The following is a 12,026-nucleotide window of genomic DNA, read 5'->3' as shown; positions in this document are numbered from 1 at the left end:
AGTTACTTGGGAGGCTGAGGCAGGAGAATCGCTTGAACCCAGGAGGCAGAGGTTGCAGTGAGCCAAGATCGCACCACTGCACTCCAGCCTGAGCAACAGAGTGAGACTCTGTCTCGAAAAAAAAAAAAAAAAGACATAATAAATAATAGACCGGGCATGGTGGTACATACCTATAGTCCCAGCTACTCAGGAGGCTGAGGCAAGAGAATCTCTTAAGCCCAAAAGTCCGAGGCTGCAGTGAGATATGATCACACCACTGCACTCCAGCCTGGGTGACAGGGCTCATCCCTAAAATAATAGGACTCATCTCTAAAAATAAATGCATGCAGTCATTCATTTATTGATCACTAATTATGTACCAATCACTGCTTTACACTACATTTTACTTGTTTTATATCTTCTAATCAAATTACAAACCTTATAGTGTGAGAATTATTTGAATCTCCATTTACAAATGGGGAGACAGGTGAAGAGAGGTTAATTAGCTTAGACAAAGTTACACACAGATTTCAAACCCTGAGCTTACTTTGCTAACTACTTCCTTGAGGACACAACTTAGACCTGTTTCATGGAGGCACAAATAAAGACATGCATATTAACAGACACACTTCATTATCTGAACATTTCTTTCCTCTGGAATACATAACCCAAAATGAAATGATATAATGTTCTCTTTAGTGAGAAGAGGATTCTTTGTCATGTTCTTGGCCTATTTAAAGCCCTGTAATGCAGTCCTAATATCTCACATATCCGTACAGCTGCTAAAATCATCTTTCATGCGTAGCACTTCGATTTTTGTCACTCTGTGTTCTGAAGCCTGCCAGTCGTTTTGTTCTGGCATATGGCATTCTAGAAGGGCAAATCCTAATTAGGACTATTACTACTATATTAATACTGTTTGAGTATCGCATATCTCAAATGCTTAGGAGTATTTTGGATTTTGGAATATTTGCATTACACTTAGTAGTTCAGCATCCCTAATCTGAAAATCCGAAATGCTCCAGTGAGCATTTCTTTTGAGTATCGTGTTGATGCTTACAAAGTTTTGGATTTGAGGAACATTTTGGATTTCAGATTTTTGGATTAGGGACACTCAACCTCTATCCTTTTTAGAGGGAAATCTCTCATATTTCTTTATTCTTTTCTTAGATAGCTTGCTTGAATAAAATAGGTGCCTCTTTTTCCACTTGCATAAGCTTTTTCAGGTTTATCAGATGTGTAGGATATATTTTTTAACATGTGTTCAGTAAATAAATGTAGTAGGGGTACAAATAAATGTTAAGACATGATCCCTGTTGAAATCCAAAAGATAAAAAGCCCTTAAGTTTTCTTATTTTATATTATAAATGGACAAGGCAGCAAATGGTATTAAGGATACTTTTGGTAAGAGAATAGTTTTTATCAGAGCAGGCTGCAGGTAGAATATTTCTCAATTACTATTTACAGCTGAGTAACTTTTTTCCTATGGACATAAAAATATACACTCTGCAAATGATTTTTTAATGAAAAATGAGAGCCTATTTTCTGCAACTTGGTTTTTTACATAATAATCATGGACATATATCTAAGATTGCATATGTAGATCTCCTGTTTTGATGATCACCTAGAATTCTGTTTTGTGGTTGTGCCTTTAATTGACCAATGTCTTGCTATTTATTGTAAATGGTGCAAGAGTGAACATCTTGAAAAGGGCGGCAGAGTGGTCTTAGCAAAAAAAAAAAAAAAAGAGTGAGCATCTTGTGCTATTATTTCTGTATTGTAGATTTCAAGAACTGGGCTAGGATATTTCCACCTTAAAAAGAAACAAATTGAAGTTTTAAAATTATTCTTGAAATGCTACCATAGTTTTTGTAGTTTGTAGATTTAATATTATTTTTAAAAAATAACTTTGCTATATTAGATGTCTATTGGTAACAAAGGATTACACACCATTCTTATTCTGAGTAAACTGTATTTTGAACTTTAACAAATGAGAAAGTAGAGAACTTTTAAAAAGAAACTCAAACTGTGGTTTTTATTTCAGTTGCTGCATATCATGGTGGGTGGTAGTATTTTCTGCTAAAGTGTAATGGTACAGGTCAGTTAGACATTATAAATATGATAAACCTGACACCTCAAATTTTTAACTTTTCACATGGACTCTTTCTCCTCACTCCAAAGTAAACGCGAGTCATTCTAAGTTAAGAAGAAAGAAGCCTGAGGACAAGTCAAGCTGTTAAAGCAAAATTGCAGCATTTGTTAAATATTGCTATTGGTGAACTAATAATCAGAAATATTACTTTCTGTATCAATTCCATATTTTAAGTCCTTTCTCAGTGGAAAATAATGCAACATATTGGGTGGGTGTGTGGGTGGGTGTATATGTGTAGTAAAAGCCTATTTTAACATGAAAGTTAAGGGATGGGGGAGACTTTATATCTTGTAGTTTTCACTTGAGTGAATACTAAACTATATTCTTATGCCTGTGAACATTTTTGGCTTATATTTTCCAAAGAAATGTTGACGTAAATGGAAGCTTATGTTCCTAGAGAATTTCAGGAGTTTAAAATAAGGGAAACAAATTAGAATTTTAGAACATGGGAACAAGCTCACCATAATCAATAATACTCAGTAGTAATAGAGGACAGTGAAACATATACGTAATCATTTATACTGAATTACATTTCTGACTCCTTTTCCCTCACCCTTGAATATAAGAACTTTAGTGAACAAACTATTGGTAAATACATTTTGTTTGCTGAGTTAATAACTTAGACTTTTCAGGACATTTTATATAGAGCCACCTGTCATTTAAATAGCAATTTTTTAGACGAATTTAAACAATTATATAATGATTTGTGTCACTAAGTAATACTCCTGTAATTCCTGTTAGAGGAACAGGCAGCCTGTGTGAATACTGCAGAATTCTTTAAAAGAAAGCGGCACCAATGGCTTTCAAATAATTAAATAAATGGGCACAGTGGCTCATGCCTTTAATCTCAACACTTTGGGAGGCCGAGGCAGGTGAATCACCTGAGGTCAGGAGTTCGAGACCAGCCAGGACCAACGTGGCAAAACCCCGTCTCTACTAAAAATACAAAAATTAGCCAGGCGTGGTGGCAGGCGCCTGTAATCCCAGCTACTTGGGAGATTGAGGCAGGAGAATCACTTGAACCAACAAGAGCAAAACTCCATCTCCAAAAAAAAAAAAACCAACAAAACAAAAAAAATAAATCAGCCTCCACCAGGGCTATCATTCAAGTCTTCAGAGTCTGCTAGTAACATGAGTGATCCTAATAGTAGGGCACTCCAAATATCCAACAGTAATGCAAGGACCTAACTTGAATTGTGATAATTTTACCAGGGAGGAATTCAGGAAAACATTTTAAAGGCACTCTTTTACTTAGTGAAAACATCCTAGTTATTTATTTATTTATTTATTTATTTATTTATTTATTTATGAGACGGAGTCTTGTTCTGTCACCCAGGCTGGAGCACAGCGGCACAATCATGGCTCACTGCAACCTCCGCCTCCCAGGCTCAAGTGATTCTCCTGCCTCAGCCTCCCGAGTAGCTGGAACTATAGGTGGGCGCCACCACGCCCGGCTAATTTTTTGTATTTTTGGTAGAGACAGAGTTTTGTCATTTTGGCCACGCTGGTCTTGAACTCCTGACCTCAGATGGTCCACCCGTCTCAGCCTCCCAAAGTGCTGAGATCACAGGCATGAGCCACTGTGCCTGGCCCCATCCTAGTTTTTTTCTAAAAACAGCAACAGAGGCTGGACGCGATGGCTCAACACCTATAATCCCAGCACTTTGGGAGGCCGAGGCGGGTGGATCACGAGGTCAGGAGTTCAAGACCAGCCTGGCCAAGATGGTGAAACCCTGTCTCTACTGAAAATACAAAAATTAGCTGGGCGCGGTGACAGACGCCTGTAATTCCAGCTACTCAGGAGGCTGAGGCAGGATAATTGCTTGAACCCAGGGGGTGGAGGTTGCAGTGAGCTGAGATCGCGCCACTGCACTCCAGTCTGGGTGACAGAGTAAGATTCTGTCTTTAAAAAAAAAAAAAAAGACAGCAACAGAATTTCACAAGGCTTTGAGTATAGTCTTTTTTGGTTACTTATTTTTAGGAAATCCAAAGTATAGGTTCTTTCAATTCCTAGGTGTATCAGATATATTGAAAAGGCAAAACTAATTTTTATATTGTTAACTTATTTTCTGGGTGTGCTGTTCTTGTTCTAGGAGTCACATGATGCATTATTGGAATTTGGGAATAATAACCTACAAATATTGGTTCATGTTACCAAGGAAGGGGTGTGGAAAAACCCAGTTCTTCTTAAAATTCTGTCTCAACAGCCAGTAGAAACGGAGGAAGGTAAGTCTTAAGACTATATTGGATGAGGATTTAGTTCTGAGAAAGTTGGAATTGATTATGGGTTAAAATTTTGGGAATTTAACTTGTGTATATATCTAGTCTTTCTGTTTTTACTTTGAGTAGTAAAAATTAACTATTAGCATTTAATGTTTTGCTTAAGTAAGGATTCTTGCACTGTTTTAAGTCCCTTTACACTCATTTTTAAATTTTGCATTGAGTAGCAATGTTCATACAAAGTTCCTGAGACAGAAATGAATAATCTGCTGTAATCTTTGGTGTGTGGTAGAGCTTTGCTTATACTTTTCTTTTCTTTTCTTTTCTTTTTCCCGAGACGTTGTCTCGCTCTGTCACCCAGGCTGGAGTGCAGTGGCAGGATCTCGGCTCACTGCAACCTCTGCCTCTAGGGTTGAAGCGATTCTGCCTCAGCCTCCTGAGTAGCTGGGATTACAGGTGCGCGTCACCACGCCTGGCTAAGTTTTGTATTTTTTTAGTAGAGACGAGGCGTTACCATGTTGGTCAGGTTGGTTTCAGACTCCTGACATTGTGATCCACCTGCCTTGGCCTCCTAAAGTGCTGGGATTATAGGCACGAGCCACTGCGCCCGGTCTGCTTATACCTTTTTTATTGGCTGCAACAACTGAGGGCCATGAAAAAAATTTCTTTTTTATTTTATATATGTGAAATAATTGGAATTCATTGTTTTATAGAGAGATGCAAAGAATGAAGTTTTTGTTGTTTTTGTTTTGTTTTGTTTTAATTTGAGACAAGGTTTTACTCTGCTACCCAGGCTGGAGTGGCACAATTATGGCTCACTGCAGCCTCTACCTTTCCGGCTCAAGTGATCTGCCTGCCTCTGCCTCACAAGTAACTGGGACTACAGGCATGCGCCACTGTGTACAGTTAATTTTTCTATTTTTTGTAGATATGGGGGGTCTCACTATGTTGCCTAGGCTGGTCTTGAACTCCTAGACTCAAGAGATCCTCCTGCCTTAGCCTCCCAAAGTGCTGGGATTACAGGCATGAACCACCATATCTGGCCAGAATGAAATATCTTATTTGCAAAATTGTCAATCGAAGACCAGAAAAATTATGGATTTGAATTGACATTTGCATTTTAGATACACAAAAGTATCTTCTTTGATAGAGCCAACAACTGTAACTTCATTTACGTCAAGTTAGTGGAAAGTTCAAAGGATTACACTCTGTTAAGTACATTTTTTGCTATAAAAACAGACTTTAGAACAATTATTACACATTTTGAGATATCTTTAGGTCTTAGAACTAGCCATTTGATTGTCGATCCTTTAAAATATCCCAGTTAGTTTATCCATTCACCAAGCTTGAGCACCTACCATATACATGGTGTTTGGACCTCTCTGTATAGTGAGAAGATGGGCATAAAGGCACTTAGATTTTCTCTTGATCCGTTTCCTTTGATCATTCTAGTGCTTACCAGTTGCACTGACAAGAAAAAAAAAGAATAAGGAAAAGAGCTGTTAAATAGAAAAAGATTGGTGTTTATAGTTTTCCATTGAGGTCCTCAAAAAACGGCATCCCCTTGTAAATGTAGGTAGATGGAGGCTAAAGTATCACCTTTGTTATTGACAAAAGCTCTTAGAACCAGGTAATTTCAGAAACATCCCAGAATTGGGCAGATCCTATCCAGATAAATCTTGACTGGGGCAGAGGAGATTGCATGTTTTGTGCAGGCAGGCCCAAGCCCAAGAGGAAAAAAGGGTGGGGTTGAGTTAAACATCCTTAGTGTATTTTCCCCTGATATACTAATCAACTATGTCACCCCATCTCTGGAGTTAACAGTAATTAATCATTTTTAACATAGAAAAACATCAAGAAATGGGGAGAAGCATTGCTTACCTAACATTCTTGGTATCCTGTTTATTCAGTAAATATTAATTAAGCACTCACTATCTTTAAGACTCTGAATAGGTACATGATACCTACATATCCAAGGAATTATGTTGAGGACCACAGTATAAGTGGTGGGTAACATGTAGCCTGCCTCCTTTCACAGTTGGCCCTTAATCTAATTTCAGGTCAAAAGATTAAAAAGCTTTCTTTATATCTCTGCTGCCCCTGCAGGCCAGATATTTAACATATTTGATACCAAAAAGCAGTGATGTTCATCTCACTGATTGTCTTCTGTAATAAGTGCCAATTGTTGATAATTTTACCTGATATTCACCTGACATGATCAGTAAAGATGCCATGGAAGAGCTGTTTTTCTTTTCTGTTTTTTTTTGAAATGGAGTTTCGCTCTTGTTACCCAGGCTGGAGTGCAATGGCGTGATCTCAGCTCACTGCAACCTCTGCCTCCGGGGTTTAAGCGATTCTCCTGCCTTAGCCTCTCGAATAGCTGGGGTTACAGGCATGCGCCACCATGCCCAGCCAATTTTGTATTTTTAGTAGAGATGGGGTTTCTCCATGTTGGTCAGGCTGGTCTCGAACTCCTGACCTCAGGTGATCTGCCCTCAGCTTCCCAAAGTGCTGGAATTGCAGGTGTGAGCCACCGCGCCCGGCCTCTTTTTTTTTTTTTTTTTAAAGACAGCGTTTCACTCTTGTTGCCCAGGCTGGAGTGCAATGGCGTGATCTCGGCTCACTGCAACCTCCGCCTCCTGGGTTCAAGTCATTCTCCTGCCTCAGCCTCCCAAGTAGCTGGGATTTTAGGCATGTGCCACCACACCCGGCTAATTTTTTATATTTAGAAATGAGTTTTCACTATATTGGTCAGGCTGGTCTCGAACTCCTGACCGCAGATGATCCACCTGCCTCAGCCTCCCAAAGTGCTGGGATTACAGGCGTGCACCACTGTGCCCGGCAGAGCTGTTTTTCAACTGGATCTTAAGTGTTACTGTTTTTACATAGTGAAGTATATAGTATAAGATAAAGTGTCATGATGTCTGCACCTTTCTTTTAAATGGTTCTGAAAAAGAGAAGGCAAAGAAATGTGGCAAACCAGTTCAATTGTTAAATCTAGTTGGAAGGAAGGGTATAAAAACTAAAAAAAAATTTTGTATTGAAATGTTTGAAGAAATGAGATACAGAAAGGATTGTGATTGGGAGTGAGACATATTGTTTTAAATATTGAAGCATATGGTAGATTTCCTTTCAATAAAGAAATTTAAAGATTGATATCTTCAAATGATTTGTAAAATACAAGATTGAGCCATATGTTAAAATTGATTTAGCAGCAGTTTAACTGTAGTTATAATTATTGAATAAAATAGCTTACCGCATAGAAATAATAGCTATGATTTTCAGAGTGCCTGCTATGTGTTGGGCACTGTATTTGTGTTTTCATATCTCATGTAATCCATGAAACAGGTGAGAGATTACACATACCCAAGACCATGTAGTTAAAATTGTGGAGGCAGAATTTGAGCCCAGGTGAGGTGACGTTAAAATGTTTTTGATTGGAGAGTGATGACCCTTCAGTTGCTAAGTGCATGGTTTAATTAAACATCCGTAATATACAAGCCCTTGTGCTTAGTGCTGTAGGGAATACAAAGGCTAACAAGACATGATATTTGTTCACAAATTGCTGACAGTGTAATAAAGGAGATATCAGAGACAATAGTAAGTACTATTAAACATTTACTCCATGTTTGGCCTTGTGGTGAGTCTTATCTGCATTTCTAGTATTTCTTTAATTTGTTCATCCATGTGAGATGGATATAACCTTTTTACAGATGAAGAAACTTGAGTCTCAGAGAGGTCAGTTAATTTGTCCAAGGGTCTCACAGCTGTGTGTCAGAATCAGGTTTCAACATCAGATCAGTGATTCTAAAACCTGAAATGTTAACATTTGTACACTATAATCCCTTATCACTGTTCTTCGAGAAAACTAAATGTGGGGAAAGAAGTAAAATGCTGTGGGAATTTGCAAGGCGATAGGTTGTGTAGGTAATACGCCTGTTATCAGGTATGTTGCTTCCTGTTGGATTTGCAGAATTGCTTACAACCTCATATGGCAGATAAATAGAGCAGAATCTGATGTTAGGCAGGCAGAATAGGATATAGGGGAGACGTGACAGGAAATAATAGGCATGAATTAGATTGGAGATAATTAGAAAAGAATTACTAGGACATAATAACTAAGTTGATTTCCTTGAGGAAAGGAAGTATCAAGGAAAGATAATTCCAAAATTTTATTGTTGTATAATTGAGAGAATATCATTGCTGAAAATAGAAGTAGGGAATAAGGAGCTATGTGAGTGAAGGGTATGACCGTGAGTTCATCTTGTGGAATTTAGTAACTGTGGGACTAAAATGGAAAAGTCCAAGTGATTGTGACCTGTTTTCCCTCCATGCTTTTTGACCTTGACTACATATTAGAGTATCTATGGAATTTAAAACCAAAAAACATACATCCCAAGGTCCAGACTCCACTTGCTAAATCATAATCTCCAGAGTTGGAGCTCTGGAATCCAGAACTTTTTGAAGTGCTTTAGGAAATGGGCACTTACATATTGCTGATGGGAATATAAATTGGTACAATTTTTGGAGAGCAGTTTGGCAGTATGAGTCAGTATTACAAATGAACAGAGCCTTTAATTTAGCAATTCCGCCTCTAGGAATTTGTTCTGTAGATTTATTCACATGTTTCAGATTAGTATATAGGGTTGTAAGTTGCAGCATTATTGATGATTGACAGAGATTGGAAACAGCCTGCAAGTGTATCAGTAGGGGATTGGTTAAATAAATTATAGCACATCCATACCACATAATGCTATTCAGTTGTTAAAAATAAGAAGGTAGCTCTAACTGCACAGATGATAGAATAACCTGTATCATATATTAAGTGGCAAAAGAAAATGTCTTCCATACTCATAGAATATTTCTGGAAGGATAAACAAGAAATTGGAAACTTGTTGTTTCTCAGGGTGGGAAACCAGAGCACTGGGGTCAGGGTAGGAGGGAGAAAAACTTTAACTGTATAGCTTTTTCTGTCCTTTTGAAATCTGTGATTATATATATATATGTTTTTCTTTATATTATTTTAAAGGATAATGTTACAATTGATTCTGATATGTAGTTAAAATTGGGCCAGTGGTTTATCCTTAGTATAAACCATTGCTACTCTACACACACACACACACACGCACACACACACACAGGCCAGTGGTTTATCCTTAGTATAAACCATTGCTACTCTACACACACACACACACACGCACACACACACACACACGCACACACACACACACACACACACACACACACACACAGGCCAGTGGTTTATCCTTAGTATAAACCATTGCTACTCTACACACACACACACACACACACACACACACACACACACCCCCACCCCCCCAGTGGTTTATCCTTAGTATAAACCATTGCTACTCTACACACACACACACACACAGCCACCTCACACCTCACACCCCCCCCCCCCCCGCAACCTGGGAGCTTGTTAGAAAAGCAAAATTTCAGGTCCAAGACCTAATAAATCAGAATCTGCATTTTAATAAGCTCCCTAGGTGATCTAGGCACTTTCAAGTCTGAGAGATACTGTTTTAGATTAACCACCTAAAGCAGTTTGTTTACTCACCACTTGGCTTGACATGCAATATTCTCACCTCTATTCTTTAAGTAATACTATGTAGTGATGTCACATACTTGTTGGATATTTACTATTCAAAAATTGAGGGCTCGGCCAGGTGCGGTGGCTCATGCCTGTAATCCCAGCACTTTGGGAGGCCAAGGCGGGTGGATCATGAGGTCAGGAGATCGAGACCATCCTGGCTAACACGGTGAAACCCCGTCTCTACTAAAAATACAATAAATTAGCCGGGCATGGTGGCGGGCACCTGTAGTCCCAGCTACTCGGGAGGCTGAGGCAGGAGAATGGCGTGAACCCGGGAGGCGGAGCTTGCAGTGAGCCAAGATCGCGCCACGGCACTCCAGCCTGGGTGACAGAGCAAGACTTCATCTCAAAAAAAAAAAAAAAAAAAAATTTGAGAGCTCATCCAGAGCACTGTACAGTCAATGCCAAGTGCCTAATATTCAGTACAGCTCAGAAGTACTGAGCTTCAGTACTTCTGAAGCTTTCAGAGTAGCATTTTCCAAAGTGTGTACTGAACCAGGAACACATGTTTTACAGGTTACTAATATGTATAAAAGGGTTCTCTGGTCAAATCAGTTTAGGAAACATTGGGTTTTTAAATAAAAGTGAACAGTTTTCTTTATTGCAGGACTGTTCAGAGATTTGACCAAGGAATCCTTTTTTTTTCTAGGACTATCTCTCAGGTCTTTTGGTCGGTGGAACACACTTTGAGAAATGCCTGGTTTAGAGGAAAGAGCACCACTGGCTTTGGAATCCTTGGCAAGTTACCTAACTTCTGTGAATATTAATTTTCCTAACCTTAGACTGGGGATAATAATACTTGCCTTGGTGGTGGTGTGAAGAATAAATGAGAGGTATATAAAAATATGCAGCTTAAAACTTGATGTCTCATAAGCATTCAGTTGATAGTTGTTAATATTACATAGGTTACTTGCTTCATTTCTTGCATTTATGCTTATAGTTCATTTCACTATTTCTTAATTTTCCTCTCATCTCTATTAGATGAATATTGAGACCAGAGTAAACTTCTCATTTATATAAACTAAATTTTTATTAACTAAAAATCAAATAAAAAGATCTCAAACTTTCATCTTAGCAAGTCTGACATGTTATGTGGTATGTTGTCAAACTGTTTTATTTTTCATTTTTTCTAGTCAATAAATTGATTGCACAAGAAGGACCTTCCTTTCTGCAAATGCGAATAAAACATTTGTTGAAATCTAACTGCATCCCCCAGGCTACTGCTTTATCAAAACTATGTGCAGAATCTAAAGAAATTTCAAATGTGTCATCTTTTCAGCAAGCCTATATCACATGTTTATGTTCTATGCTCCCTAATGAAGATGCTATTAAGGAGGTGAGTAAATAATTGTTGTCATTCAAACTTGGTATTAATTTAATAGATTTATATATATATTGCATGGTTTATTTTTTCCCTTTAGAATGAAAACCAAGATTCATTTTTTTCAGGCCACCAAAATGTATGATTTTAATTGTATATTTAACTGCTCGACAGATAGAATGTAATATTTTAGAGTGAATTTGAAAAGTAGATAACTAAAGAATATACAGAGGCATGTTTACTTATTTGGGTGATGATTTGCTGTGAAATCTTTAAATGTGAAAGTTGTTTTTTCTTTTTAAAGTAATGACGTCTCCATGTTTGGGGAATGCAGAAGTTGTTAATCATGGCATCAAGGGATAAACTAAAGAAAATGGCACTTAATTTTAGCTTAAGTTACTTTATATATTTAATTTTGTAAGCAGAAAAGTATAGGACTCTAGATTCCATGACTACATCCTGAACAATTAAGTGGCCAAACTGGATATCATGGAAAATAAGGGTTGAGTCTTTTTTTTTTTTTTTTTTTTTTTGAGACAAGGTCTTGCTCTGTCACCCAGGCAGGAGTGCAGTGGTGCAATTTCGGCTCACTGCAGCCTCTGCCTCCCGGGTTCAAGTGATTCTTGTGCCTCATCCTCCCAAGTAGCTGGGACTAAAGGCATGCGCCACCATGCCTGGCTACTTTTTGTACTTTTTAGTAGAGACGAGGTTTCACCATGTTGGCCAAGCTGGTCTTG

General features: G+C 38.2%; 1 protein-coding gene across 4 annotated transcripts in view; it reads left to right on the top strand.

The window, feature by feature from the left end:
• Positions 1-12,026, top strand: part of RLF (RLF zinc finger) — a 78,619-nt gene that overhangs the window by 29,012 nt on the left and 37,581 nt on the right. For 2 of the 4 annotated variants that reach the window (XM_063782187.1, XM_063782188.1), the window contains 3 exons: positions 4,225-4,357; positions 10,618-10,706; positions 11,102-11,304. In XM_063782187.1, the coding sequence (XP_063638257.1) occupies positions 11,143-11,304 (162 nt within the window). In that variant the 5' untranslated portion in view covers positions 4,225-4,357; positions 10,618-10,706; positions 11,102-11,142. The remainder of the gene's footprint in view (positions 1-4,224; positions 4,358-10,617; positions 10,707-11,101; positions 11,305-12,026) is intronic. The other 2 variants (XM_524678.7, XM_054681739.2) reach the window with 1 other exon arrangement.

The sequence above is a fragment of the Pan troglodytes genome, chromosome 1 (genome assembly GCF_028858775.2).
Source record: "Pan troglodytes isolate AG18354 chromosome 1, NHGRI_mPanTro3-v2.0_pri, whole genome shotgun sequence".
NCBI lineage: Eukaryota > Metazoa > Chordata > Mammalia > Primates > Hominidae > Pan > Pan troglodytes.
This window is presented reverse-complemented; position numbering and strand designations above follow the sequence as displayed.